The sequence below is a fragment of the Lutra lutra genome, chromosome 6 (genome assembly GCF_902655055.1).
Source record: "Lutra lutra chromosome 6, mLutLut1.2, whole genome shotgun sequence".
Taxonomy (NCBI): Eukaryota; Metazoa; Chordata; class Mammalia; order Carnivora; family Mustelidae; genus Lutra; species Lutra lutra.
In genome coordinates, this window is record NC_062283.1 from 131,898,962 (window position 1) to 131,926,385 (window position 27,424).

General features: G+C 43.7%; 1 protein-coding gene across 4 annotated transcripts in view; it reads right to left on the reverse strand.

Moving 5' to 3' along the window:
* Positions 1 to 22,999, reverse strand: part of SLC22A16 (solute carrier family 22 member 16) — a 38,701-nt gene extending 15,702 nt beyond the window's left edge. For 3 of the 4 annotated variants that reach the window (XM_047733060.1, XM_047733056.1, XM_047733057.1), the window contains exons 1-3: positions 22,867 to 22,995; positions 11,127 to 11,606; positions 3,315 to 3,432 (exon numbers count right to left, since the gene is read on the reverse strand). In XM_047733060.1, the coding sequence (XP_047589016.1) occupies positions 3,315 to 3,432; positions 11,127 to 11,606; positions 22,867 to 22,919 (651 nt within the window). In that variant the 5' untranslated portion in view covers positions 22,920 to 22,995. Of the gene's footprint in view, positions 1 to 3,314; positions 3,433 to 11,126; positions 11,607 to 22,866 lie in introns of all 4 variants that reach the window. The other variant, XM_047733059.1, reaches the window with a different exon arrangement.
* Positions 23,000 to 27,424: the final 4,425 nt, after the last annotated feature.

The window sequence follows — 27,424 nt, forward strand, 5'->3', positions numbered from 1 at the left end:
GGTACAGGGTTCCAATTTTGCAAGATGAAAAGTGTTCTGGAGATAGATAGTGATTACGGCTGCACAACAATATGAATGTGCTTAGTATCACTGAAATTTATACTTAAAAGTGGCTAAGATGGTAAATTTTATGTTATGTGTATTTCACCACAATTTTTAAAATTGGGGAAAATAACTTTATTTTGAAAACAAGCCTATCTTTAACAAAATTTAGACTATAATGGCAATAGGTGATCATTCTTGGAATAAACAAAGAATGAATCAAATGATGGATTTTTGTGTGTGTGGCGGGGGGGGGGGGGGGTGGATGATGAGGGGATTAGAATTTTTCCTTCCAGAGTATTTCACATTTGACTTCTATAGCGCAAATCAGAAAGTTAATTTTTACAAAATTATTTAAGAGCCAAAGGCCTCTCTTAATCCTTTGATATTCAAATCATAATCTTTTGAAGGCTCATCGTGTCATTATCCTTGTGGATGTTAATTTCTTCAAAAGTTAACTGGTCTAGTTCTGTCACATCCCAACAGGCCAAGGGATTTGGGTAGGTTGATTTGGTTTTCCCCATTGCTCTCAAAGACATTTGTAATCAAACATCTTTTGTAAGACCTGCAATTTCTCCTTGCATCAGAGAGTCAGAAAGAGGCTAACCTACAAGCAATTTCCTGGGCCAGAGGGGCTGACACTAGCAGTAAGCAAGGATGTGCGTGGTGGGGCCTCTCCTGCACGAATGCTTGGTTTAATATTTTTGTGACAACAGCTTCCATTTCTTCATACAACCTTGTAATTGCAAGACTCAGCGAACCCTGATCATGAGGACTCCCACACCCAAAAATCTAGTTGTTTGGTAACTGCTGCTGTTACAGTACACAAAGATGGTGATTACTGTCAAATACTATAAATTTCCCCCAGTAAGTTAAGAGGTAACACCAGTGCCCAGCAGGGGTTTTTTTTTTCCATATTAATTCTGAGTCCACTCCCACTTCTTAGTGGTTACTTCTGTCACTGGGTACAGACAAGCCATACAACTATGTAATCCCAAAACACTCTTTGGATCCATTCACACCCGTCACCTCCACTGATAACACTCTGCTCTTCCCATCTCCCCGGACACCACCTCCCCTCCCCCAACAGAGCAGGCAGAGTAGCCACTTGGCCTCACCTGAACCCATTCAGGACATTCTCATTGCCTCTAGGAAATGACACAAACTCTTGATCATCCTCTGAGGCCCTGGCTAATCATCCCCGACACTTTCAGCCTCATCAAGGTATTTTATCTCCTCTCTATTCTCCACACATCTGGACTTTCAATTCCTTCTCATCTTAGGGCCTTCTTACTTGCTGCTTCTGCCTGGAACATTCTCTTACCCATTCCTCAGAACTAAAAAGCCTGTGACTCTCCAGACTCTCCACCTTCCCAGCTTAAGACCCCCGACTGTCATGCCACCATTGTCAACATTGTATCTTCCAGGATGGCCCATGAGTGTCTCGCCTTTCCACTACGCTGTAGGGTCATTGAAACAGTCTGGTCCAGCTTACTCGGCGGGCAGATTCTAAAAAATATGTTGACTAAATGAGTCTGTCTGCATCTTCCCTACTCAGAATTCAACCCCAACTACATTACTCATGAAAATCGAAGACAAAAATTTAAGGCTACATTTACAAATGCATTCAATGAGTGGCTGTCTCATTTTCTCGGTTCCGGAAATAAACACATGGTTTTTGCAAGACTGAAACAGCTATTTTCAGAATGCATCCTCTTAAGCCTTCCAAAAGAGGACCTTCACAGTCTCTCCATACCTGTGCTTCCACTGAGCCATCATTCCCACCAAAGTTCTCTTCAAATCTCACTCTGCAAGCCTAGAGCCATCTCCTCTCATTCTGTCCTTAATGGACACAGACTGCTTGTTGTTAACTTTTGTGTTAAAAACTCTTTACATTCCTAAATATATATAAGTACTTTTTTAAAAGGGGCTATGCGGGGCACCTGGGTGGCTCAGTGGGTTAAAGCCTCTGCCTTCGGCTCAGATCATGATCCCAGGGTCCTGGGATTGAGCCCCACATCGGGCTCTGTGCTCTGCAGGGAGCCTGCTTCCTCCTTTCTCTCTCTCTGCCTGCCTATCTGCTTACTTGTGATCTCTGCCTGTCAAATAAATAAATAAAATCTTTAAAAAAATAAAATAAAGTAAAAAAATAAAAGGGGCTACGCCTCCAATTCTCCTAAATTTTTTCTTTTTATGCATCATCCCCATCCTTGGGCACGCACATGGCTTCCTAGGAACCCTGTCCAGCCATTAGGGAAGACTCCAAAACTTAGGCACCTGCCTGCTTTGTGAGGGCCAGGACCTCTCCTGAGATCGCATTCCTTGGCCTCTCCCCGGAATCTTGGCTCATACGTCCCAGTGAGAGGGGATGCTTGCCTGTCCCTGGGTTTAGCAAGGTCACAAGCTCCTCCCACAGTAGAAACTTCACTCCACTCTCCTTGACCGGTGACCTCCCACAGGACTCACTGCTTCTGCCATTTGGCCATTTGGACCCTGTCTGGATGCCTCACCAAGTGTGGGGATGCTTTGTCACTGGCCGATCCACTTCCGGTAACAGTCCCCACCGGAAGGATGGTATATGCTGTGTCAGGCGCCCTACCGTGCACTTAACTTTAATCTCACGGACTCCTGAAAACAACCCAGTGAAACAGGGAGTATTTTCTACAGTTTACAGCTTAGAAACTAAGGCCCAAAGAGTGTTTGCCCAAGGCCACACAGTGAAAAAGCCAAAATATCTGTTTGCCCAAGGCCACACAGTGAGAAAGCCAAAATTTGACAAAGTTGGTGTGCAAACTCATGCCTGTTTCCCTATATTTCCCTGTTCCTTGTAACAGAAGAGCCTGAGGCCTTCCAGTGTTCATTCCTACCACACAGTATACAAAAGACTTTCTTAACAGTACACCTTAAGCATCTGTTTGGCTCCTGCCTACGGGGCCTGACTCGACCAATAGAATTGCTCAGAAATGAAATAATGCCTCAGTGATTGTGGAATGTGGATCACGTGCCAGGCGTGCCATCAGACAAGAAGTCTGCCTAGGAAGCAAACACTTTTCATGTTAATGAATTTCGCTGTAAACACAGGGCACTACTATTGCACAGAAAAAGGTCCCACTGGAGTAAACAAAGACAAGTCTTTGCTCTCTCTCACCACATTCTAAATGACCCAAACTGAGAAAGGCTCGAGATGAAAATACAGCAGAAGAATTAATGAGATGTTTTTTGTTTGTTTGTTTGTTTGTTTGTTTGTTTTAAAAAGCACACACACAACTCACCATAGCAAGAAGAAAGCGTGTGATCATGAAAGTGTAAAAATCAGATGAGAACGCCACGGCAACGCCAAAGAAAAATATTCCAGTGCTTGTGATCCACAAGACAAACCGCCTTCCTATCCTGAAAAATAAGAATCACACAGCGGGAAAACCAAGGTATGGTTAGTAACAGTTCAAACATCCTCTCCAATTCACGAAAGGTGAGTTCTACCTGTGTATTTAATAGCTTATGTATTGGGGCGCCTGGGGTGCTCAGTGGTTAAGCGTCTGCCTTCGGCTCAGGTCATGAACCCAGGGTCTTGGCATGAGCCCATTGGGCTCCCTGCTCAGTGGGAAGCCTGCTTCTCCCTCTCCCTCTCCTGATGCTTGTGTTCCCTCTCTTCCTGTCTCTCTCTGTCAAATAAATAAATACAATCTTTAAAACAAAACAAAACAAAAAAAACAGAGGTCTTGCTACATTCTGCTCCTGGAACAAGGTGCTTAGTTGCCACATATTTTCCTAACGGGGAGGGGGCATTTCTTTGTCTAAAAAGCAAACAAATTGCATTCCTGACGGATTTTTAAAAATTGAGATATAATTCGCAGACCATGAAATTCAACCTTTTTTTTTTAAAGTATACACTACAGTGGCTTGTAGTATATTTACAAAGTTGCACCACGCTCATGACGAATTAATTCCAGGACATTTTCATCACTGCAAAAAAGATACTGTGCACCCAGGAGCCATCATTCTGCCTTTTCTGCTCCCTCCGGTTCCTGGCAACCACAGTTCTGTCTCTAGAGATTTGCCTGTTCTGGAGATTTTATGGGAACAGAGTCACAGAACATCTGACCTGCTGCGTCTGGCTTCTATGCGACTTCAAGTCTCGTCTTGGAGCGTCTGTGGCTGTGGCGTGTATGCTGTCTGTACCTGGGTGCTGAAAGTGTACAGCAGCACTTCCTTTTTGGATCTAAATAACACTCCGACGTATGGCTATTCCACATTTGTTTGCGTAGTCATCACTTGATGTAAATTTGGATTGTTTCTACTTTTTGGCTCTTGAAAATAATGCTGCCATGAACACCTTGTAAGCGAAATTTTGTGTGAATTATGTTTTCAGTTCTCTTGGGTGTATACCTAGGAGTGGAATGGCTGGGTCATACGGTAACTCGATGTTTAACCATTTGGACGAACTGCCAAACTGTCTTCCCAAGTGGCTGCCCCATTTTTATAATCTCGCTCACAGCGTATGTGGGGACCAACTTCTCTACATCCTTGGCAACACTTGTCTGTTGTTGTCTGTCTTTTTGAGGATGGTCATCCTAGTGAATGTGCCGGGGTATCTCATTGTGGTTTTGATTTACATTTCCTTCATGATTAATGATGGTGAGCATTTTCGTATGTGTTTATTGGCCATTTGTATACATTCCTTAAAGAAATATCTATCCAAATCCTTTTCCCATTTTTGAATTGGGTTCTTTGTCTTTTCATTGTTGACTTGTAAGAGTTCTTTATATATTCAGGATACTGAACCCTTATTAGATATGTGGTTCTCAAAGATTTTCTCCTTGTGAGTTATCCCTGAGAGATCATTTCAAGGCAAAAGAACATAGCTTTGAGATTCCAACCAAGACATCTGCCTGGTAAAGCATAGGATATGGAAGCAAATTTTAAAAAACCATCCTCTGCACACCATCAGCCTTCTATGCTCCCACACATACTAGCAGGGATGGTTGGCCCTACACACCCACATTCTCCAAACTCACCTGAGCCCTGAATGCCATTTCATATGTTTTACCCATCCCCCATCAACCCATCTACCACCCACAATGTCTCTACCACCCATCTCCTGCACAGAACAGAGACCATCAGAGAAAGCCCCACAACTTCCTGCTCTGTCCACTTGCCAACACATCCTGTGTCTGCACTCAGCTCTCTCTTCCTCCCTCCGCTCTAGAGACACACACCCTTTCCTCTCCAAATACCAGTCTGCCATCTTTGTATTGGATCATGCCTCTTCCCACCTCCCAAGAACTTCCTCTAACAAATACTTCATTTGCCTCTCTCTTTCTCTCTCCTCTGACTCTTTCCTTTCAGTTTAAGTCTTTTCCAGCCAATGACAAGAACCTTCTCTGGACCCCGTCCCTCTTTCAGCCACATTACATCCTGCCTTTCTTCCATTGATGACTTCTCCCTAAGAAATCCCTACTTCCTCAACTCCTACATTTCCTTAGCCACTGACCGCCAGGTCACCACTGGCTTTTCTGAGATCACTCTCCAGTCCCCACAGACCTCCAGGCTGCCTCCCTCAGTCTTCACATGTTTCTCTCTAGTGTCACTGACCCTCTTGCTCCTGAAGGCCCACTCCCTGTATCAGTTTGCAGAACTCCGCTTTCCACATTTGCTGTGAGGGCCCACCTGCCTCAATGCTGGCATTTCCTCAAGTCCTCTCCTGCATGCTCTCTGCCCTTGCTTATCATCCGCTGGCCTGGCTTGGATTCCTAAAGACACAAGATTAACTTCCCCCTTGCCTTCTGCTCCTATTGGTTCTTCTCCATTTGCATGTCCTGCACAGCTGCCACCTTTTATTATTGCTGGTGGTGATGTTTTGATTCTCCCTTTTTTTCTTAATCTAGGGATCGGATATGCTCATTGGAAAACATACTCAAACATGTTTCCCTTTCGTCTAAAGTGGCTCTTTCCCTCATGTTTCCTGAATTGGTTGGTATTCTCCCCAAATCCTCTCCCTCCTGCATAGTGGTCACCAAATTATGTCTGTTTAAAAATGCCTCCTTTGGTCACTGGGGTGGCTCCATCAATTTAAGCATCTGCCTTCGGCTTGGGTCAAGATACTGGGGTCCTGAGATTGAGCCCCACGTGGGGCTCCTTACTCAGTGAGGAGACTGATTCTCTCTCTGCCTCCTGCTCCCCCCGCTTGTGCTTTCTCTCTCTCTCCCTCTCTCTTTGAAATAAATAAGTAAAATCTTAAAAAAAAAAATGCCTCTTCAATATGTGTCCATCTTACCCTCTCTGTCTCCCCTGCCTTCATCCTTCACCATTTCCTACCTCTTTCATTCCAAAGGCCTCCCAACTAGCCCTCCTAATGTCAAACGAGCATACTCCCCAATCACACTTCCAAGAAATAAAAACAAACCTGGGTGTGGTTTGACTTCACTACCTTTATCCATCCTATGCTTCTGCCAAATGGGCCTCCCCACAATTCCCTGAATGTGCTAGGCTATCTTGTGACATAAAATTGTTCCCTCCCCCTTAGAAAGCATTCCCAGTGAGCATCTAAAACCCAGGTCAAACATGCAGGCTTTTCTGACCATCCCCTGGGGTCTTGCAGCAGAAATAAAGAGACAACGCACTGTAGTAATCAGGTGTTCAGGCCTGGGTTCAAATCCCAGCTCCACTGCTTACCCTCCAAATGAACTTTCTGTGCCTCCTTTTCTACACCGGTACTTTAAATAGGGCCAATACTGCCTACCTCCCAGACTTCTTTAAATAATTAAATGAGATAATACACAAGACATTTAAAATAGCACCCAGTGCATAGTAAATGGTGCGTAAATGTGAGTTGTTATTTTAAAAGCATTTGTCACATTTCATTGAAATTATCTACTTAAAAGTCTTTCTCCTCCACTGTTAGCTCTATAACGATGGAATCAGATCTTATTTCCTTGCCTTTTTATTACATCATACATACAAAAGAACGCCTACAAAAACATATGTACAATTTGGAGAATAATAAAGACTAAAACATCTGTGATTTCACAACCCGAAGTAAGAAAGGGACCATTGCCACCCTCCCAATAGCTTCTCACATCTCTCTTGGTGTTTCCAAACCCAACTCCTTGCACCCTTTTTGGAGAGACCATTATCCTAATTTCAGCAACCATTAATTCCTTGTTTTTCATTCCATTTTACCATGTTTATAGACAGCCCAAAACAAGATAGGTTACTTTTGCTAGTTTTTGAACTTTCTATCATCAAACAGTACTATACATCTTATTTTATGTCTTGCTTCTCTTGCTCAATACCATTTTTGGAGATTCCTCTCTGAGCAATGTTTCATCCATTGCATGGCCGCACATCCCACAGCAAGAAATACTGCCATACGTGTGTCTACAACATGGCTGAAGCATATCTGGGTTCCTTGCATGGCCAGGCTGGTAGCAACAATGCTGTAAGAGACTTCTGATGCACATACCCATGTGGACACATGCAAGGGCATCTCCAAGGCCCAACCCCTGGGACATGTGAGTTGCGCACATCTCCAAATTTTCTGTATAATGAGAAACGATTCTTCAAAGCTTTCCTAATTGGCAGTCTTAATTTGCCTTCACACCAGCAGGGCGAGATATCCTATTACCCATTATCCTCACCAACACTTGGCATTACAAGACTTTCTAGTTTTGACAACTGGTCAAAAATAAACAGTATGGTTATAGATCATTGACACCCTTTTCCTCTTTCCATTAGCTGTCTGGATTTTCTCTTCAAATCTTTTTCCCAGTTTTCTATTTGGTTTGTCTATCTTTTTCCTATTGATATAAAGTCCTCTAAGTATCCTGGATTCTAATCTTTCAGTTATATGTAAAGCAAATATTCTCTCTCTTTTTCTCTCTAGCTTGTCTTTCTTCCCTTAATGGTGTCTTTTCATGGACATAAATTCTAGTGAAGTCAAATTTATTCATTTTTTCCTTCATGGCTAGTGCTTTTTGTGTCTTAAAAAAGATCTTCCCTTCCTTCACTTAGGTTGCTTCCATATCTTGACTATTGTAAATAATGCTACAGTAAACATAAGAATACTTTTCAAATTAGTGTTTCCATTTTCTTTGGGTAAATGCTCAGTAGTAGAATTACTGGATCATATGATATTCCTATTTTTAATTTTTTGAGAAACTTCCATACTATTTTTCCACAGTGATTGCACCAATTTACATTCCCACTAATAGTGCATAAGGGTGCCTTTTCTCCACAACTTCACCAACACTTGTTATTTCTTGTGGGGGTTTTTTTTTTTTATTTTAGCCGTTCTGACAGGTGTAAGGTGGTATCTCATTGTAGTTCTGATTTGCATTTAGTGATGTTGAGCACCTTCTCATGTCTGTTGGCCATCTGCATGTCTTCTGCCCAGTTTTTATCTTCTGCCCGTTTTTTAATCAGATTGTTTTTCTGATGTTGAGTTGTATAAGTTCTTTGTAGCTTTTGAATACTAACCCCTTATGTATATATCATTTGCAAATATCTTCTCCCATTCCATAGGCTGCCTTTTCATTCTGTTGATCGTTTCCTTCACTATGCAAAAGCTTTTTATTCTTGGGTAGCCCCGATAATTTATTTTTGTTTTTTATTTCCCTCTCCTGAGGAGATATCGCTAGAAAAATGTTGCTAAGGCCAATGTCAAAGAGATTACTCCCTATGTTTTCTTCTATGCATTTCATGGTTTCAGGTCTCATATTTAGGTTTTTTAAGTCGTTTTGAATTTATTTTCGTGTATGATGTAAGAAGGTGGTCCAGTTCCATTTTTTTGCATGCAGCTATTCAGTTTTCCCCACACTATTTATTGAAAAGATTGTCTTTTCCCCTTCATATATTCTTGCCTCCTTTGTTATAGATTAATTGACTGACTAATTCATTTCTGGACTCTGCAATGGCATTTAAAAATTTTTCTATTTACTACTAGTAGATATAAACATAATTAATTTATATGTATTGATAACATATCGAGCAATCTCATTAAATGTTCATTAATTCTAACAATTCATTTGTTGGATTTTCTTCATACACAATTGTATGCTAAAAATAATGGCTTTTTTCCTTCTTTTTGCTTAGGCATTTCTCTCTCCTTCTGTTTCTCCCTCTTTTTTCCTTCCCTGTTTTGCTTTTATAGTACTAGAATCTCTAGCACAAAACTAGGCAGAAGCGGTGTTTCATATATCTTTGTAGGTTCCTGATTCCAAAGCAAAAGCTTTTGACATTTTACATTAAGATGTTCATGGTAGATCTTTTTGTAGATACCTGTTATCAGGTTAAGGACATTCTTCTACTTTTAGTTTTTGTCATGAATTAATTTTGAAATTTATCAAATGTTTTTCCTGTATTTATTCAGTTGCAAATATGAGTTTTGTCCTCTACTCTGTTAATGTAGTAAATTCCATTGAATAGTTTCTAATACTAAGTATATTTCAGACCTTACCCCTCCACCATCATGAATTTTAATCTCTCATATTTTCCATCTGGCTCTCTGATGTTTATTATTAATAATTTTTTTCTGAGCTCTCATCCATTTTATTCATTCTTTCTTTACTTGTATATAACAGGTTGTCACAACTACCAGGAATTTGTCAGTCACTTATTTTGGTCTGTATTTCTAGATGTTCTAGGCAGTTATTCTTCAATTTTATAACATTTTAAAATACAATTTCCAGGGGGTGCCTAGCTGGCTCTGTTGGTAGAGCATGCGATTCTTGATCTTGAGGTCATGAGTTCAAGCCCCATGTTGGGCAAAGAGCTTACTTTAAATAAATAAGTAAATAAATAAATAAATAAATTTAGTTAATTTTTCTCATTTTGTTAAAATACAATGTCCAGGTTTTTATCAATAATTTTAAGCTTGTCATCTATTCCTTTAAGAGCAGTGAACATAGTGGATTTTTGACTTACCCCTGACAATTCTAGTATTTGAAGTCTTTGTGCAGAAGAGCTGCTTTTGCTGCCTACTGCTTCTGCTGACTCTTACTCATGGTGCCTTCTCACCATAGGTTTTGGCTTTGACTGGCCTCATTTCCACACCTTCCACACAACTACCAGGAAGGCAGTTACGGAACAGAAGATTCTTAATCATAGAAACATAACTTCAGCCACCAAATAATAACTAGACTCCACTACCCTAATTTCATTATTCAAACAGCACCTCACGGATGTCAATGAGAAGTGGGGAGACCTGGGCACTCTTCCCTTTAGGCTTCCATAGACTCTGCCTCCATTGGCTTTCACTTCTAGTATGGCCCCGGCTACAACAAAGCCTATACTTTTATTCTGGACACGTTTGTTGGCCCCATTAGACTAGTTCACCCCAATGGCAGGGATTTTGACCTAAGCTGCTGCCTTCAGGTTCCCAGGACCCAGCACATGCCTATAGAATTCACAACTATGGGACCAAATAAATTCATCTCTGTGTATTAGCACAGGTACTTAAAGTGTAGTCCACGTCCATAGGGAGGAACTTTGCTTTATGTAAATGTTATGTACCCATTTTTGTGTGTGTGTTTTTTTTAAATATGGCTAGTGTATCAAATCCACAATTTCACAGATATTACTGCTTAGAACCAGGCTATATCTATTAAAAAGAAAGTCTATTTAAACATATATATATATATAGGGATATATATATATATGTATATGTGTATATATATATATATATATATATATATATATTCAAGTAATAACAAGTATTTATTGAGTTGCTATATGTCCAAGGTAATTTTTCTGCATTAATTTTGCAATAACCCTTTGAAGTGAGTGCTATTATTTTCATCACCAGCTTACAAACTAGTTTCTGAAACACAGGTCATACAATTTTCCCAGGGCTCATGGCTAGTAAGGTAGAACCAGGATCTGAACCCAGGTCAGCTATCATCAGAACACATGCTCTAACTACTAGGTTTTTTGTGTGTCCCTAAATAACAGATCAGCAAAGAGGTAGGTATCTAGATAGGAGGTGTGAATACGACTAAAATTTTCAACATAATTTCCTGACCTCTAAGAAAATCAGATAGGAAAATGAGCCTTACACTGATGCAACAAACTGAAATACTGCATTTTACCTGTCAGAAAAGTGGCCAAAAATCATCGCTCCCAGCAGGACTCCCACCATAAATACAGGCTGGACCATCCTTGCATACCATTCTCGGTTACAGACCAGATCCCACTGAGTCACCACGGTGCTGTCCCACTTGCTCTTGTCATAGATGTAGCCATCCAAACAAGGAAAGCTACTCTTCTGGCCATTATAATCAGAGTTCAAAGCAGACTTGTCATCCCTCCGGAATCGGTGACAACTTGTCAGCTCCCAGACCTCACCATTCTGCAGCTGCACTATAATCTGATCTTTATGGCCTGTGAAAAACAGGATCCAGATGTCCTCCAACCTCCAAATAGAGATATTGCCGAAAAGAACCTGACTCACATTGCCTGGAGGCCTGCAAGTATGGTAGGGGGACACTGTCAGGAACACAGATGCCAAGTAGTGGATACCACAAGAGATGTTCTGGAAGGCACATATAAGATAGAGGAATTTCTGAAATCTGCAAAGAGAAAAAAAGCAAGTTACTATATCTGGCCTACAGGTTCAAAAAGACTATAAGTAAATATGAAGGGTATTCATCACATTTAGCTTAATATATATACAGATGGATAAATACAGAAATAATTAGATGTTTCCATACATATATGTGTTATTTGTTATCATATATACATAACTATGTTAGGTGAACCCACAAGTAATGACATTGAGATGGGGAACTAAAGGGACCCCATGAAAAACTAATTTTCCAGCTTCTAGTCTTCCTAGGACCTACACCCCACCCCTTACACATGCCTTATAGAACAGATAATGTATGTCCTCCTTATAAAGGCCAAGGAGTTCATGATTTCTTTGGAGACTTCCAGTATAGTAGATAGCATCTAAGGAGTGACCAGGTGGAGTCATAAAGAATGTTTTCCAAGACCACGAACTCATCAAGACCCCTGGCTGCAAGGCATAAGTGACTTATGGGGGACAACTAAACACTCATCTTTGTTCCCAGATACCTGAGAAGATGCTGCACCAGACCATCCCCAATAAAAACCCCAGACTCCAAGCAAAGATGAAACTCATTCTCCTTTCCTTTCCGACTTTCCCAGAGACTCTGTCTATATCTGCTCTCTCTATGTCTTCAATAAACCTTGCTCTCATTTCCTCTTGGCTCACATTTGGTTTCTAGCCTGCACAAAGCCAAGGACTCTCCTGGTTGATCCTGCAGGACATCCTCTGGGTTCTCAAACCTGGCCAATCCGCATCAACATCCAATAGCAGCATGCACACCCAGTGCCCAGATTTTGTTTTCTAAATACCATTTCTTCATTAAAAGGAACCAGGAAAAATGGCTGATTTGAGGACAGAACAGGAAAAATTAAAAGTATGGCTAAAGCATCTTATAGAATCAGAAAGTAAAGAGGCATGTAAAAATACAAAAGGTTGGGGGCATGTCACAGGGACACAGGAATCAATCTGAAAAAGCTCACGATTTGAGCAACGAAATAAATAGCATGGTATATCCCAAGGTGTAAGATAAATCTACAAGTCTATGATGTTTTATTTAATTTTATGTTTCAACAAGAATGGGCTAAGCCCAGATACCTGGTAAACATTATTTCTGGATGTGTCTGTGAAATTAACATTTGAATGGGTAGATGGAGTAAAGGAGATTACTCTCACTGGTGGGTGGGCATGCTGATCCCACTGAGGGCCTGACTACAGCAAAAGGTGGGGGAAGGGCAAATTCATTCTCTCTGCTGGGGCTGAGACATCCATCTTCTCCTACCCTTGAACATTGGAATTCTTGGTTCTCAGGGTTTTGGACTCAGACCCAAACAGGGAAAGTGAAGGACTCCATAAAAACCTGCCTTTTGCTCCTTTTCCTGCTTCTATTCCTTTTTTTTTTTTTTTTTAAGATTTTATTCATTTATTTGACAGAGGGAGAGAGATCACAAGTAGGCACAGAGGCAGGCAGAGAGAGAGGGGATGCAGGCTCCCAGCTGAGCAGAAAGCCCAATGTGGGGCTTCATCCCAGGACCCTGATATCATACCTGAGCCGAAGGCAGAGGCCCAACCCACTGAGCCACCCAAGTGCCCCCTTGCTTCTATTCTTGCTAGGGCCTACTTTATACATGCCTCAGAAGGCAGACAGTAGGTCCTCCTTGTAAGGAACACAGAGTTAATGGTTTCTTTAGAATAGATAATATCCAAGGAAGAACCAGGTGAGAACGACCAACCGGATGAAGCTGTTATAGGCATATTTCAGACCACCGGTGCTAGACATCCATCTCAACGCCAAGGTCCCTGCCTCTAGGGAATAACACCTTTCATCTCCATACTAACTTGTTCCTGGATGCCTAAGAGGACATGTACACCAGACCACGAACCTCAGTAAAAACCCCCGAACCCTGACCAAAGACGAGATTTCCTCCTTTCCTTTCTGAATCTCCCAGAAGTTCTGTCTATACTCTCTCTATACTTTCAATAAATAAACTCTGCTTTCCCCTCCCACTGGCTCAGGTTTGATTTCTATCCTGTGCACAGTCAGGGACTCTCTTGGCTGGTCCTGCGGGACCCCTTGGGGGTCCTCAGACCCAGCCTGGTAGCAACTAGACCACGACTTACATCATCAGCCCCCCGATTTTCAGGCCTTCAGTTGGACTCACAAGTACAACACCGGCTATCCTGGATCCAAGCCTCCAGAGAGCACATTGTGCGACTCCATAACTGTGTAAGTCAATTCCTATAATACATCTCTCATCTGTATCTCTCTATATATCCTATTTGTCCTGTTTCTCTAGGGGACCTTGATGAATACAGATTTTGGTACTAAACATAGTTCTAAACAGAATAGAATTTAAAGAATGAACTTTCTGGGGACAACCTGGGTAGCTAAGTTGGTTAAGCAACTGCCTTTGGCTCAGGTCATGATCCTGGAGACCCAGGACTGAGTCCTAGATCAAGCTCCCTGCTCTGCAGGGAGTCTGCTTTTCCCTTTGCCTCTCCCCCTTCTCATGCTCTCTCTTTCTCTCTTTCTCTTTCAACTAAATACATACATACATACATACATACATACATACATACATATTTTTATATGAATTTTACTATCTTAGATACCTCCTATGACTGGAGTCATGCAATAGTTATTCTTTTTGTGTCTGGCTAATTTTACTTAGCAAAATGTCCTCAAGGTTCATCCATATTGCTGTGTATTTGCAGAATTTCCTTCTTTCTCTTAAGGCTGAATAGTATTCCACTGTAGGGTACACACCACATTTTCCTTACCCACTCATTTGTGGATACACACGGAGGTTGTTTCCACATCTTAGCTATTGTGACTAGGACTGCCCATGGGATACCCATAAACATGGAAGGGCTAATATCTCTTTGAGATCCTGTTTTCAATTCTTTTAAACATATACCCAGAAGTGGGATTGCTGGATCATATGGTGGTTCTATTTTTTTAATTTTTTGTGGAACCTCCATACTGTTTTCCTTGGCGGCTATACCAGTTTGCATTCCCACTGGCAGCACGCAAGTGTTCCAACTTCTCCACATCCTCACCAACACGTGTTGTCCTTTGTTTGTTTTTTAATAATAACCACCCTGACAGGTATAAGGTGATATCTCATTGTGCTTTTGATTTGTATTTCCCTGGTGATTAATGATAAAGGGAGCTTTTTCATACACCTACTGACTATTTGCATATTTGGCTTTCTCTCTCCCAGCTTGTACCAATGGTGCAACTCATGGGAGTTCCTAAAGTCAGCGGATGGAGTAAAAGACTTGGGCCTGATTTTACAGGTTCCACACCATATGCAGGCACTGCCCGGAAGTGGACAGCTGAAGTACGACAGCCCCTCCCTGGTACAGGCCTGAAGGACAGTCGTGAAGGGAAACCCTCCCAGTGAACAGAACTTCGAGCAATGCACCTAGTTACACTTCGCTTGGAAGGAGAAACAGCCAGACATGTGATCATATATCAACATGTAAGCTATGGCAGATGGTTTGGCTAGATGGTCAGGACTTGGAGGGCACATGACCAGAAAATGGGCGTCAAAGAAATTTGAAGAGGAAGTATGTGGGCAGACCTCTAGGAAGAGGCAAGAAATGTGAAGATATTGGTGTCCCATGTGAATGCTCACCAAAGGGATTATTAAAATCCTCCTCAGCAGATAGCATGGTCCATCCTGCGGGTACTAGCTGGCCTCTTTCCCAAGCCACCCTGTCATTGCCCATTGGCCTCATGAACAAAGTGGTTATGGTGGCAGGGACACAGGTCATGCATGGGCTCCGCATCTCGGTGAGCTGATCTGGCTCAGACACCACTGAGAACCACATCTGCCAGCAGCAGAGACCAACATTGAGCCCCAGTATGGCACCACGGCTGGGGTGAGTGTCTGCTTACTGTGCAGAACCATGTGGGCAACACTTCGTCCTGACTAGAACAGACCCTGGGTATAGACTTGCCTTCCCTGCACAATGCTTCGGCCAAAACTACGAGACTTACAGAATTCTCTATCCACCACTGCGGTATCCCACACAGCATTGCTTATGATGAAGAAACTCACTTCACAGCAGAAGAAATAACGGCAGCGGGACCCTGCTCATACCACTTACTGATGTTACCACATTCCCTACTATCCTGAAGCAGTTGATTTGAGAGAATGGTGGACTAGCCTTTTGAAGACTCAATTACAAAGCCAGCTAGGTGGCAACAACATGCAGGGCTAGGACGAGATTCTCTAGAAAGCTGTGTATGCTCTGAATCAGGCTCCAATATATGGTGCTATTTCTCGCACTCATGAGTCTAGGAATCAAGGGGTGGAAATGGGAGTTATACCACTCACTGTCACACCTAAGGACCCGTTAACAAAATTGTTGCTTCCTGTTCCCACATCCTTATGCTCTGCTAGCCAAAGATCTTAGCTCCAGAGGGAAGAATGTTTCCACCAGGAGACACAACAATGATTCCACTGAACTGGAAACAAAGACTGCTGCCGTCAGAGCACATCGAAGCCAAATGGCGCTGTTGACATCCATGATCTTCATCTCCCTGCCTACTTCTCAGAGCTGCCCACCCACCTGGTCCTGGAGCTCCCCCTCCCTGGAAGGCGCTTCCGACCATCCTTTAGCTCCCTTGTTCTCAAACTTTTTGTTCTCAGGAGGCCTTATATTCTTAGAAATCTTGAGGATCCCAAGGGCTTTGTCTTTATGTGAGTTGCCAGTATGTACTAGAAATTAAAATGGAGAACACTTTATATATTTATTCATCCGCTCAAACATATTAATAAGCCCATTGCATGTTAACATTAAAGAACATAGAGCTATAGTTTTCAAAACAAAATGAAACAAAATTAGTAAGAATGGTGGCATTTTGCACTTAAAACTTATAAAAATGGGGCACCTGGCTGGCTTAGTCAGTGGAACGTGTGACTCTGGATCTTGGGGTTGTGAGTTTGAGCCCCACATTGGGTGTGGAAGTTGCTTAAAAATAAAATCTTCAACACCCCCCCTACACACACACACCACTTAGATTAAAAGAAGACCCCTAGTTTCTCCAGTCAGTGTCTGCATTCCATCTGATACATTTTTACACTTCAGCTAGCCTCTGGAAGTCTACTGTATCTTCATGAAAAATGAGAGTAAAGATGGTAACTAATGTCTCTGTGTTACCATGACAGTGGTTTGGACCTTGCAGACCCCGAGATGGCACAGGGCACATTGTGAGAATTGCTGGCCTTGCCTGTTCCCCCTGCGGTATTTTCTCTCCACTCTTCTCATCCCCCTACAACGAAACACCTGTCATTCATTTACTCATGTTCTCTCCCATGGCTTTCTCTTCTCTGGCCACGACAGACAGCTTTTTTTTTTTTTTTTTTAAAGATTTTATTTATTTATTTGACAGACAAAGATCACAAGGAGGCAGAAAGACAGGAGGCAGAGAGAGAGGAGGAAGCAGGCTCCCCGCTAAACAGAGAGCCTGATGTGGGGCTTGATCCCAGGACCCTGGAATCATGACCTGAGTCGAGGGCAGAGGCTTTAACCCACTGAGCCACTCAGGTGCCCCCACGACAGATAGCTTAAGTGCACTCCTGTTCTTTATGTTGAGTTTTTAGAGAACACCAGGTGAATGTTTTCTATTTCTCTACCAAATCAATAACAATAAAAGGCCCATAATAGGTTGAAAGAAAGTCCCATAAAGGTAGAAACCATAATGAAGCCACTTTCGAATCTCCTATAGCACCTTGCCTGGTGTGTAGTGCGGTGTCTGTAGAATGTCCCAGAATCCCTCAGGGTTCAAGTGAACAGCACTGAGGTTAATGTGTCCTCAATGCCTCTGGTAAAGAGAGGTGCTCAAGAGGCCAGTGTATAAAGAATTTTGAGAAAGTATTTTTTTGGCTGGGTTCTCCATCAGCAAAAAAAAAAAAAAAAAAAAAAAAAAAGTGTGTGTGTATGTGTGTGCAGATATATAAAATGAACGTATATGGATATATAATATTTATATACTGAATTAACACCTTATGCATATTGAAATAAAATTTCACATATATATTTACTTGTATACACACATTCATATGTAAAATGGGTGTTTTCTGTGGTTCTCCAAAAGATCATCTTGGCCCACCACGAGATGGACACACCCCACTCTGAAGGCTATCACAAGTTGGCAAGGCTGAGCAAAGTCACAGAAGTGGTGATGTGAAGTCAGCAAGCAGGCAACCCCCCAAGTCCTCAGGGACCACTGCCAAGATGGTACGTGGCATCCTCACTTCTCATAGAACCCCGTGTAGATTAAAAAAAAAAAAAGTAAAATGGAATCAACTTAGTGGGCTGTAGCTATCAGGACGCCACACGCCAGAGCTGGCCACAGTTTCAAAATTCAACTCTGGACCTGGCACTGGCCCCGGCAGCTGGTTCAGAAGAGAAAAACACAAAGCTAAAGGTAAGCCAGAATCAAGTGACTTTTTTCTAGCAGCAGAAAGGGAGGGAGAACACACAGATACTATTCTCAGGATCTCTGGGGGATTGGCAACCAAGAGAAGAGCCTAGAGCCCAGAAGCTTGAGTCCTTGGGGCTAGAGGGAAACCAACTCTGTTTTTCCAGAAAACGTGCCCCTGCCCAAAGAAAGACTATCAGAAATCAGCCTCACTGAGTCCACACAGAGGGACTGGATAGGAACAGCAGGCTAAAAGAAAAGCCTGACCTGTTGAGACTCAAAAGATCCCGAGAGGCTAAGACCACAGCTTGAAAGGGTAGTGTGGGAGCCCCCCAGCCCTCCAGGTCACTAACCCCCAGGCACAGGTTCCTAGATGTCATGTAGAGTCCCAAGGTCAAGGCTCTGCCCTTGGCCTGCACACACTGAGCTACCTGTGAGCACCTGGCAATGCTGGTGGGTCACCGGCCCCCAGGCAACAGGCTGATGAATTCAGGAGGTTTTTCTTCCCTCCCTGGCAATCTCTCAAGAAGCATTTCCCAGCCTGTTAAGGTTGATCACTAGCTAGAAGGGGCCTATTCGAGAATCCCATCTGAGTGGTTCTGCTTCTGTCAGGCAGATTCTAGATGGGCCTGTTCTTGCACAGCAGAGGTTTCCCGTCGCCCCCCCCCCCCCCCCCCCCCCCCCCCCCGTTTACAACTGTAGCTCACTATGTGCATAACACTTTATTCGGCCTTGGGGCATGGGGTGGAAGGCCGAGAGGGCCTTCCCACTTCTCCTCCATAAGCAGGAGGTCCTGTCAATTCCACCTGTTAAGACTGTCTAGTCCTCCCTGTTCACATCCCCCCCTCCCCGCCTCGGTCCAGACCCTCCTTATCTCCCCTGGGCTCTTCCCTAGGTCTTCTCTGGGCTCTGCCCAAACTCCCACCCTTCCAACGCACTGTCTATTCTGCAAGGTAACCTTCTTAACACCTGAACTCCATAGCACGCCGCACAAAAACGTTCTTGGGGATGACTGTGAGCTTACCTCTCCCCTTCCTTCTCTCAGCCTCATACTTCCTAATCCAGAAATAATAAACCACCTAGGAGTCTCTGAACAGTCCAAGCTAGTTCACATAACTATGCATTCTATGTGCCAGAAAGATCCAGAGTATCCTTTCAATTCAAACTTCCCTTTCCCTGTTGCAAGAAGAACTTCTTAAAAAAAACAAGACCCTACTTCCCTAGGCATCTAGCATTGTGACATATCACTGTCACCCTTACAAAGACTGTTGTGCATCAGGTGTTACCCATGGGCCCAACCTAAGGCCCCTGCAGGATAATACTAACAGATACAACACACCACCGTGTTCGCAGCTAGAGAGACACACTAATGGAAAAACAATCATACAGACACAATGGGCAGAAAACCCAGAAGCAAAGGAAAACAAAGATGACCAGAACCCCTAGAAAATGGACCTCTATAACTTGGGTGACAGGTGAAGAAATGACTGTCAGTTCTAGATTTATATTATTCTGTACAAAGAAGCCTAATGGGTGTCAGCCCAGTGTGGTTAAGAGTAGAGACTCCAGGGCGCCTAGGTGGCTCAGTGGGTTAAAGCCTCTGCCTTCGGCTCAGGTCATGGTCCCAGGGTCCTGGGATCAAGCCTCACATCAGGCTCTCTGCTCAGCAGGGAGCCTGCTTCCTCCTCTCTCTCTGCCTGCCTCTCTTCCTACTTGTGGCTTCTGTCTGTCAAATAAATAAAATCTTAAAAAAAAAAAAAAAAGAGTAGGGACTCCAGAGCCAGACTGCCAAGATTTGAATCTTGTTTCTATTACTTACAAACTCTTTAAGCTTACTCATTAAACTTTCTCTGCCTCAGTTTTCTTATCTGAAAAATGGGTTGTTCTGGGACTGAAGACAGTTAATACGTGTACAGCATTATGGCATGCTGTCAGTGCAAGGAAGAGCTAACTATGATGTTCCTAAGGCAAAGTCAAAAGGGAAGAACATAAACAGCTTCAGATACTGAAAAAGAAAAAGAAGAAAAAAAGAAGCAAAACAAAACTACCTATGTCCATAGATGTAAATCAGCTATAGGCTCCACATTCCCACTCTGATATGTCAAATCCTTTCTCTCCTTAAATCAAGACAACTTGAGCATCCACGTTCTCCGTCTATCCCAGCATAGATGCCTGAGTGTGATTCCTCAATTCCCTCTCACAGGGGCCAGAAGTCAAAATTTATGCAACTTCAGTTAACGGCTGCAGGACAAGACCTGGAATGGCTTTTTAATTCTTAAGTGCCCTGCTTTCCTCTCTTAAAGGTGATTAGGATAGTGCTTCCTCACCCTAGAAATGACTAATGAGAAATGAAAGATAATTAGGGTTCTCTACTTAACATTGTCACTAGGTTTCCTTAAAAGAAGGCTAATAACAAAACACAATGACTTCCCTTTCTATTTATAAACAATAAAGAATACAATTAGAGCAAATATCAGAGAAAATAGGGTGTCCTGTGCTCTGGTCACACTGTTTTTGTTTTTGTTTTTGTTTTTTTACCTTCTTCCATAAGCTTGTTACCCTTACCTTGCTACATGCTGCTTTCACAAGCCAACTGTTCCCACCAGGATGAGGACCCAGGTAACAGTAATAGCCATGCCTTACTGAGAACGTCCTGAATGTTAAAACTTTGATGTACATGACCGTGGCCTGCTAAGAGTTGTCTCCCCAAATCCATTCTCCTCTTCTCCCACCATGCAGACCTTCATCTGACCCATATGGGTGAGGACAATGAGGGCAGATGCTTCAAGCACAGAGGGAGAGCCCCCATGCTGTGGACGACAGACCTGCCTCAGCCACTTGGGTCCCTGGATGATCCCACGGGACAGAACCTACCCTGAACAGTTACTGGAGAGGGACAAACTTCCAACTGAGGGTCTCTTTGGTAGCCAAACACCAACTGATATAATGACCCAAGTTAATCCCTAAAATACAGAGGGAGAAAATGGTATTAGTCCCTCTTACCTCATAGGGCTACTATAAGGATGAATGAGAGGCTGCCAGTGGAACCCTTGAAATTAATACCTAGAGTGCTATTATCATCCCCATTCTACAGGTGAGGACATAGTTAGTAAAATGTTCACAGCCAGAGTTAGCGTGTGGTAGAGCCAGGCCTGGAATTCAGACATCCAACCCCAGAGCCGATCTTGTAACCCCCCTGCTGTTCTGCTTCAAGAAAGATAAAACAAGATAATGTATAAAGACCCTGTAGAACCCTGGGGTTGGTATCTGTAGTGCTCAGGAGAGCATCACAGTTGACAGCGTGGGCTGTGGAAGCTGATGGACATCTGGTGACATCCAACCCTACCCTCGGATTACCAGATCCAAGAGGGAGGCACAAGCCCCAGCTTTCTCCTGTGTAAAATGAGGGATGCCACCAATCTCAGGGAGCTGTAGTGAAGACTGCAGGTAACAGGTGCAAAGAGCTTCTGACACAGCAGAACAGGAGGAAGCGGAGGACAACTGGGGCCTCTTGCCCCTCCGCTCAACCCCCTTTCTGGGGGCTGGACACAGAAGAATAACCAAATTCTGTGCAGCATCCAACTTGGAGAGCAGCACTGCATCATCTCCTCACTACAAGCCCGGGAGGGAGGTAAGGCAGGAATGACCGTGATTCCTGTTCTGGGGATAGGAAACTGAGGCACAGTATTCCCAGAATCATATTAGAGGTAAGAGGCAGGCCAGGATTCGGACTCCGCTCCAATCTCGGATGATCAAGCTGTATGGCCGCAGATCCGGCTGCCTCTCCTCCCCAAAACTTTCTGGGTCAGACAGAGGAGCGTTTCTCCATAAACGAGTGAATGAAATATTTTAATGTCTTAATTAATTTTACAAATGAAAGGAGGTTGTCAAGTGGCTCCATGTGGGTCCCAGTGTAGGGTATCTGTGGGTCCCTGGCCGGACCAGCCTCAGTTTCCCAATCATTAAGGATGCAAACACTTTCTCTGCAAGGGCATCAGACGAAGCACTATGTGCAACCACCCGACACAATGTACGGCACTTGTTAGGTTTCTTTTTTTTTTTTTTTTAAGATTTTATTTATTTATTTATTTGACAGAGAGAGAGAGAGAGATCACAAGCAGGCAGAGAGGCAGGCAGAGAGAGGAGGAAGCAGGCTCCCCACTGAGCAGAGAGCCCGATGTGGGGCTTGATCCCAGGACGCTGCGATCATGACCTGAGCCGAAGGCAGAGGCTTTAACCCACTGAGCCACCCAGGCGCCCCACTTGTTAGGTTTCTATAAATGGCAACAAAATCTGACTAACGGTTGTTCCTGGGGCACTCCCTGCCAGGCACAGAGGGAGACCCTATAGGGCTGAGCCGGACATCTACTTGTCTGGGAAAGTGAAAGAGGAGCCGGTTTGGCGGACCAGAGAAACCGGCCGCCAGGGACAGGCAGGCACTCCTCTACTAGGGTGACCGGGCGTCTCCGGCCGGGCCTGGGGACTCCGGCTCCCGCAGAGGACGCGCCCTGGGTCCCACCTGTCGCAGCAGGCGGGCCGGCCGGGGCCCGCACTCACCACCCGCAGGGCCAGCCCCAGGGCCCCTCTGCTCACTGTAGAGGAGGTCCCCGCGCCAGAGCCCGAGAGGACAAGGCCAGGTCAGAGTCAGCAGTCTGGACGCGGGTCTTCCGACTTCCCCACGAGAGCAGGGGACAGGTTTTCGGATCACTAGCGCCGCGCGAGAACCCCACCGCAACGGAAAGAAACAGACCCCACCGGCGTCTCCTCCACGTGGCTCCCGCTCCCCTCCGCCAGTCGTCCCTCCTCCTCCCCACCCCCAGCTCCCTACCTGCCGAAGTGCCCCACGCGGTCAAAAATCGGCTCCAAATTGTGGGACCGCATGGTGCCGCCGTGCACTGCGCTCCCAAGTTGGACACTCCGAGCTGGTCGAGCGCCGGGAGGCGCAGGCACCGCGCCCCGCCCCTCTCCGCCCCGCCCCTCTCCGCCCCGCCCCGGGGGGCCAGCCTGGCAGTCCGTGTCCCCCGCGCGCCACAGGGTGCGGGCAGCGCGCACGGGGGCCGAGCTGGCTTCCTCGCTCCTCGGCGCTGGCTCTCCCCGCCACGGTGGCCTGGTCCCGGGAGCACACCGTCGCACCCGCTTCCTCCCCGCCTCCCGGTCCGACCCTCTGCGCACACCCCATCCTACTGGTCGCCTCTCTTTCGAGGTCCACGCAGTGCCAAGGCAGGAAGACAGTCCAAGGCAGGAATGCACAGGCCTGGGTTAGGTTTGGGGGCTGCAAAGACCTAGCATCTTTGAAAAGAGGCGCCTTCCAAGCTTGGCTCTCAAACTTGAGGGCGGAAGGGTGTACTGCAGAACTTGGCTTTTCTATGAACTTTTCTGGACTACACTCTTGACCAGGACAAACACCGCTTTCTCTGAGAAGGCCAACCGTTTGGGCGCCAGGACAGAGTCCCCAAGAGCAGAGCCTGAAGAATGGATTTTGATGACCCCTAGAAGTGACAGGATTTGGCAGACCATGTTCAAGCTTTTATGTTTCCCAAAGAGCAAAGGAACTCTCTGGGTAGAGACTCAAGCAGAATAGTAGCAATAAGAAACCCGTACTTGAACAGGATTTGAAAAACAGGAAAGCCCACTCCCAAATTACTTCCCTCACCTACTAGTATATTCTAGATACCTCTCCTCTGACAGTTGCGGGTTATGAGGAATTGTATTTTCAATATATTTATGTTTTTCAGTGATCAGAAGTGGTATTTCTTATTTTAATGAAATAAAATTCATAAATATTTTCCTTTAGAACTTGTGATTTTGTAATTTGCTTAAAAATATTTGCTTTATCATAATGAGGTTACAAAAATATTCTGTTATATTTTCTTCTAAAAATTTTAGCTTTTGGTTTTTCTCATTTAGGTCTTAAATGCACCAGAAGAGATTGTTTGGTTTAAGATGGCAATCCAGTTGGTTAAGTGACTGCCTTTGGCTCAGGTCATGATCCTAGAGTCCCAGGATCAAGTCCTGCATCAGGTTCCCAGCTCAGCCAGGAGTCTGCTTCTCCCTCTGACCTTCCCTTTCTGTATTCTCTCTCTTTCAAATAAATAAATGAATAGATCTTTTAAAAAAAAAAAAAAAGGAGATCCAATTTGGGTTTTTTTCTATGCATATAAAAAATTGTCCCAGCCCCATTTATTGAATATACTACCCTTTTCTCTGCATTGCCACCTCAACATCTATAGTTTCTTTATAGTGTGGGTTTGTTCTGGGCTCTCTGAATCTGTTCCATTGATCTATTTCCTTTTCCCTATGCCCAAGTGTCTTTATTATTATAGCTTTATACAATCTGCTCCAATCAATCTTTTACTACTACTCCAAAAGAGCTCTAACCAAAGCACCATAATCTCCATGTTGCCAAATCCAATGGTCAATTCTCAGTCCTTATTTTATTTAATGCTCATTGTAAAGAATAATTTTAAAAGGTATTTTTAAAAGGTATCATCATGACTCACATAAAAATATAAAATGAACAAGTCAGTAACTTTATTCATTAATTAGCAAGGGAACCAATAAGATATTACATTCTGTTCAAAGAAGAATTCAACAACCCTAGCATATAAACACAGTAAGAAATGCTAGTACGAATCTACAAATAGATGCAGAAATGATCTATCCACCAGGCAACTGTATTAACCATTTCCACCAATGCATCAATTGCATTCCACTAAACACAATTCATTTCTATGGACAAGAATCATTTGCATTATTATCATTTTTCTACAACTTACAGAGTCGCAAAATAGTTCAAAAATAATGAAACATGAGGATAACCCCAAAGAGCATTCCACACTTGATCTTAGCCAAAAGGCCAAGAATGATCCAAAGAGCATTCAAAAAAAAATTTTTTTTTTCCCATCTCAAAGTGTTTCACAATGTTCTTGGTACCACAATATCAGTTTGTCTTTCTTAAAACATCTTCTTTGGCACCTGTACTTCCCCAGTCTCGTGATTTCCCTCTTATTTTCCTGCTTGCTATTATCTTAGTCGCTTTAATCCTCCTCCTTTTCCCACTTTCTCTAAATGTTAGAGGGCCCCAGGGCTCTGAGCTCTTCTATTTTTACATTCTCTCTCCATAGCATAACGTAGACCAAGAGTTGGCCAACTACAGTCCATGGGCCAAATCTGGTCTGCTACTGCTCTAGCAAATAAAGTTTTATTGGAACACAGTCATGCTCATTCCTTCATATATTGTCTGTGGCTTGCCTTCATACCACAATGCCAGACTTGAATAGTTGTGGCAGACTGTATGGTCTACAAAGCCTCAAATATTTACTATCTGGCCCTTTACAGAAAAAGCCTGCCAACCCATGATCTACTCCTATGGCTTTCATAGATTAATGACTCCCAGATCCACATGTCCAAGCTGACCTCAGCCCAGAACTCCAGACTTGCAAATACCACCATCTTCTTCATACCTTTTCTGCAGGTCTAAAAGCCACCTCAAACGTACCATGGCCACCTTCATTCCCACTCATCTCGAGCATTTCCCATCTCAGTAAATGGCACTTCTTACAGCAGTTGCTTTGGGCCAAAACCCCTGGTATCTTCTTTCATTCCCCTCATGTTTTCACACTCCACACCCTTTTCCATTAGAAAATTCTGATTGCTCTGCCTCAATGATAAAACCTGATTCTGAACACTTCTATCTCCACCGCTAACCTTCTTGTCCAAATCATCACCTCCAGCTGGATTATGCAACATCCTCCTAAGTGGTCTCCATGCTTCCCCCCTTGGCCCACAGAGCTCCTTATAACAATTCAGAGCAAGACACTCCCTTGCTTGGCAGCTTTCTGTCACTATTGGAATAAAACCCAAAGTCCTGGCATGGCCCTGTCTGCTCATCTGATTCACTTCCCACCTTCTTCTCAACTACTCTGCTCCAGCCTCCTTGCTCATCCTAAACCACATCCGGGTCCCCACACTTTCACACTAACTGTCCCCTCTACTTGAAACTTTTTTTTCCACTTTGACTTTCTATTTATTTTTCACCTTAAAAACATGCCCTCTCCCAACTAAAACAGCCACAACAATAAAAACAAACCAATCATCCCCACCAACAATCTGGGTAGAACATTGTGGTATTTTAAGGTGTACAATTCACCTTATCACTGGAAGTCTAAGCCCTTTGACCATCTTCTCCATTTCTCCCAACCCCACCCTCCCTGCTGGAAAACACCAATCTACTCTCTGTTTCTAAGAGTTCAGTTTCCTCTGCTTAACACTTAAGACTTCCCTGTCTCTGGGGAGGTACAGAGCTCATTTTCTTACTTCAGTCAGGTCACTGTTCAAATGTTGAGTCTTCTGGAATATTTCTCTGCTTCTCCTACAGCATCAGTCCTCATCACTCTCTAGCCCCTTACCATGCTACCCTGCTTTATTTTTCTTCAACCTGAGATGTGTGTGTATATATATGTATACATATATATATATACACATACATACACACACACACATATATACATATATAAAATGTTATATTACTGCTATAAAATATGTACTCCATGAGGGCAAGGACTTTGGAATATAGTAGGTGCTCAGTAAGTGCATATTGAGTGAATGAATGAACATAATCCAAACGGGGATTAATTAAACAAAATTTAAGCAATTTCCTAAGAGCACCAGTTTCTCTACACATGAATGGAAGAAGACAAAGGGCTTAGCTCAAACCCTACCAACAGCTTAGGCAAGTCTTGGGATTTCCTAAAGAGGAGCCCACTAACAACACACATATCCTCTTGGAAATCCAGTGAGATCATTTTAACACAAATACAGGGCAGGTGTATTTCTTCAAGTAAGCAGAAAGGGGAAGGTAGAATAGGGAGGGGAGAGAGGCAGGGGCCCAAGAAAAAACAATGTTTGTGCATCCTTCTAAATCTAGATGGATTGGTTGTTGAATTGGGTGACTTGAAATCCCTGGCATGGAAATAAATATTCTGATGTCCTGTGGCCTCATGGCTTCCAGGTCTCAACCCTCATCTCAGCCTGGACTTTGTTCAAAGTTTCCTTGGAGCTACATCTAGGTCCCTAAGAGGTATCCACAAACTGGAGAGAGAAATCAATGAGCAAATGGTGATTAAGTTAACTGATGGGCAAAGAGTGACCCACAGTGGTGCCCGGGTGGCTCAGTCAGTTAGGCGCCTGACTCTTTATTTTGGCTCAGGTCATGATCTTAAGCCCCGATCTCAGGCTCCTTGCTGGACGTGGAGCCTGCCTAAGATTCTCTCCCTCTCTCTCTGTCCCTCATCAACCCCCCTAAGCTTGTGTGGACATGTGCACGTACTCTTTCTCTTTTGCTCTCTCAAAAACAAAGAAAAAGAAGACTGACCAAGAGTCTTACT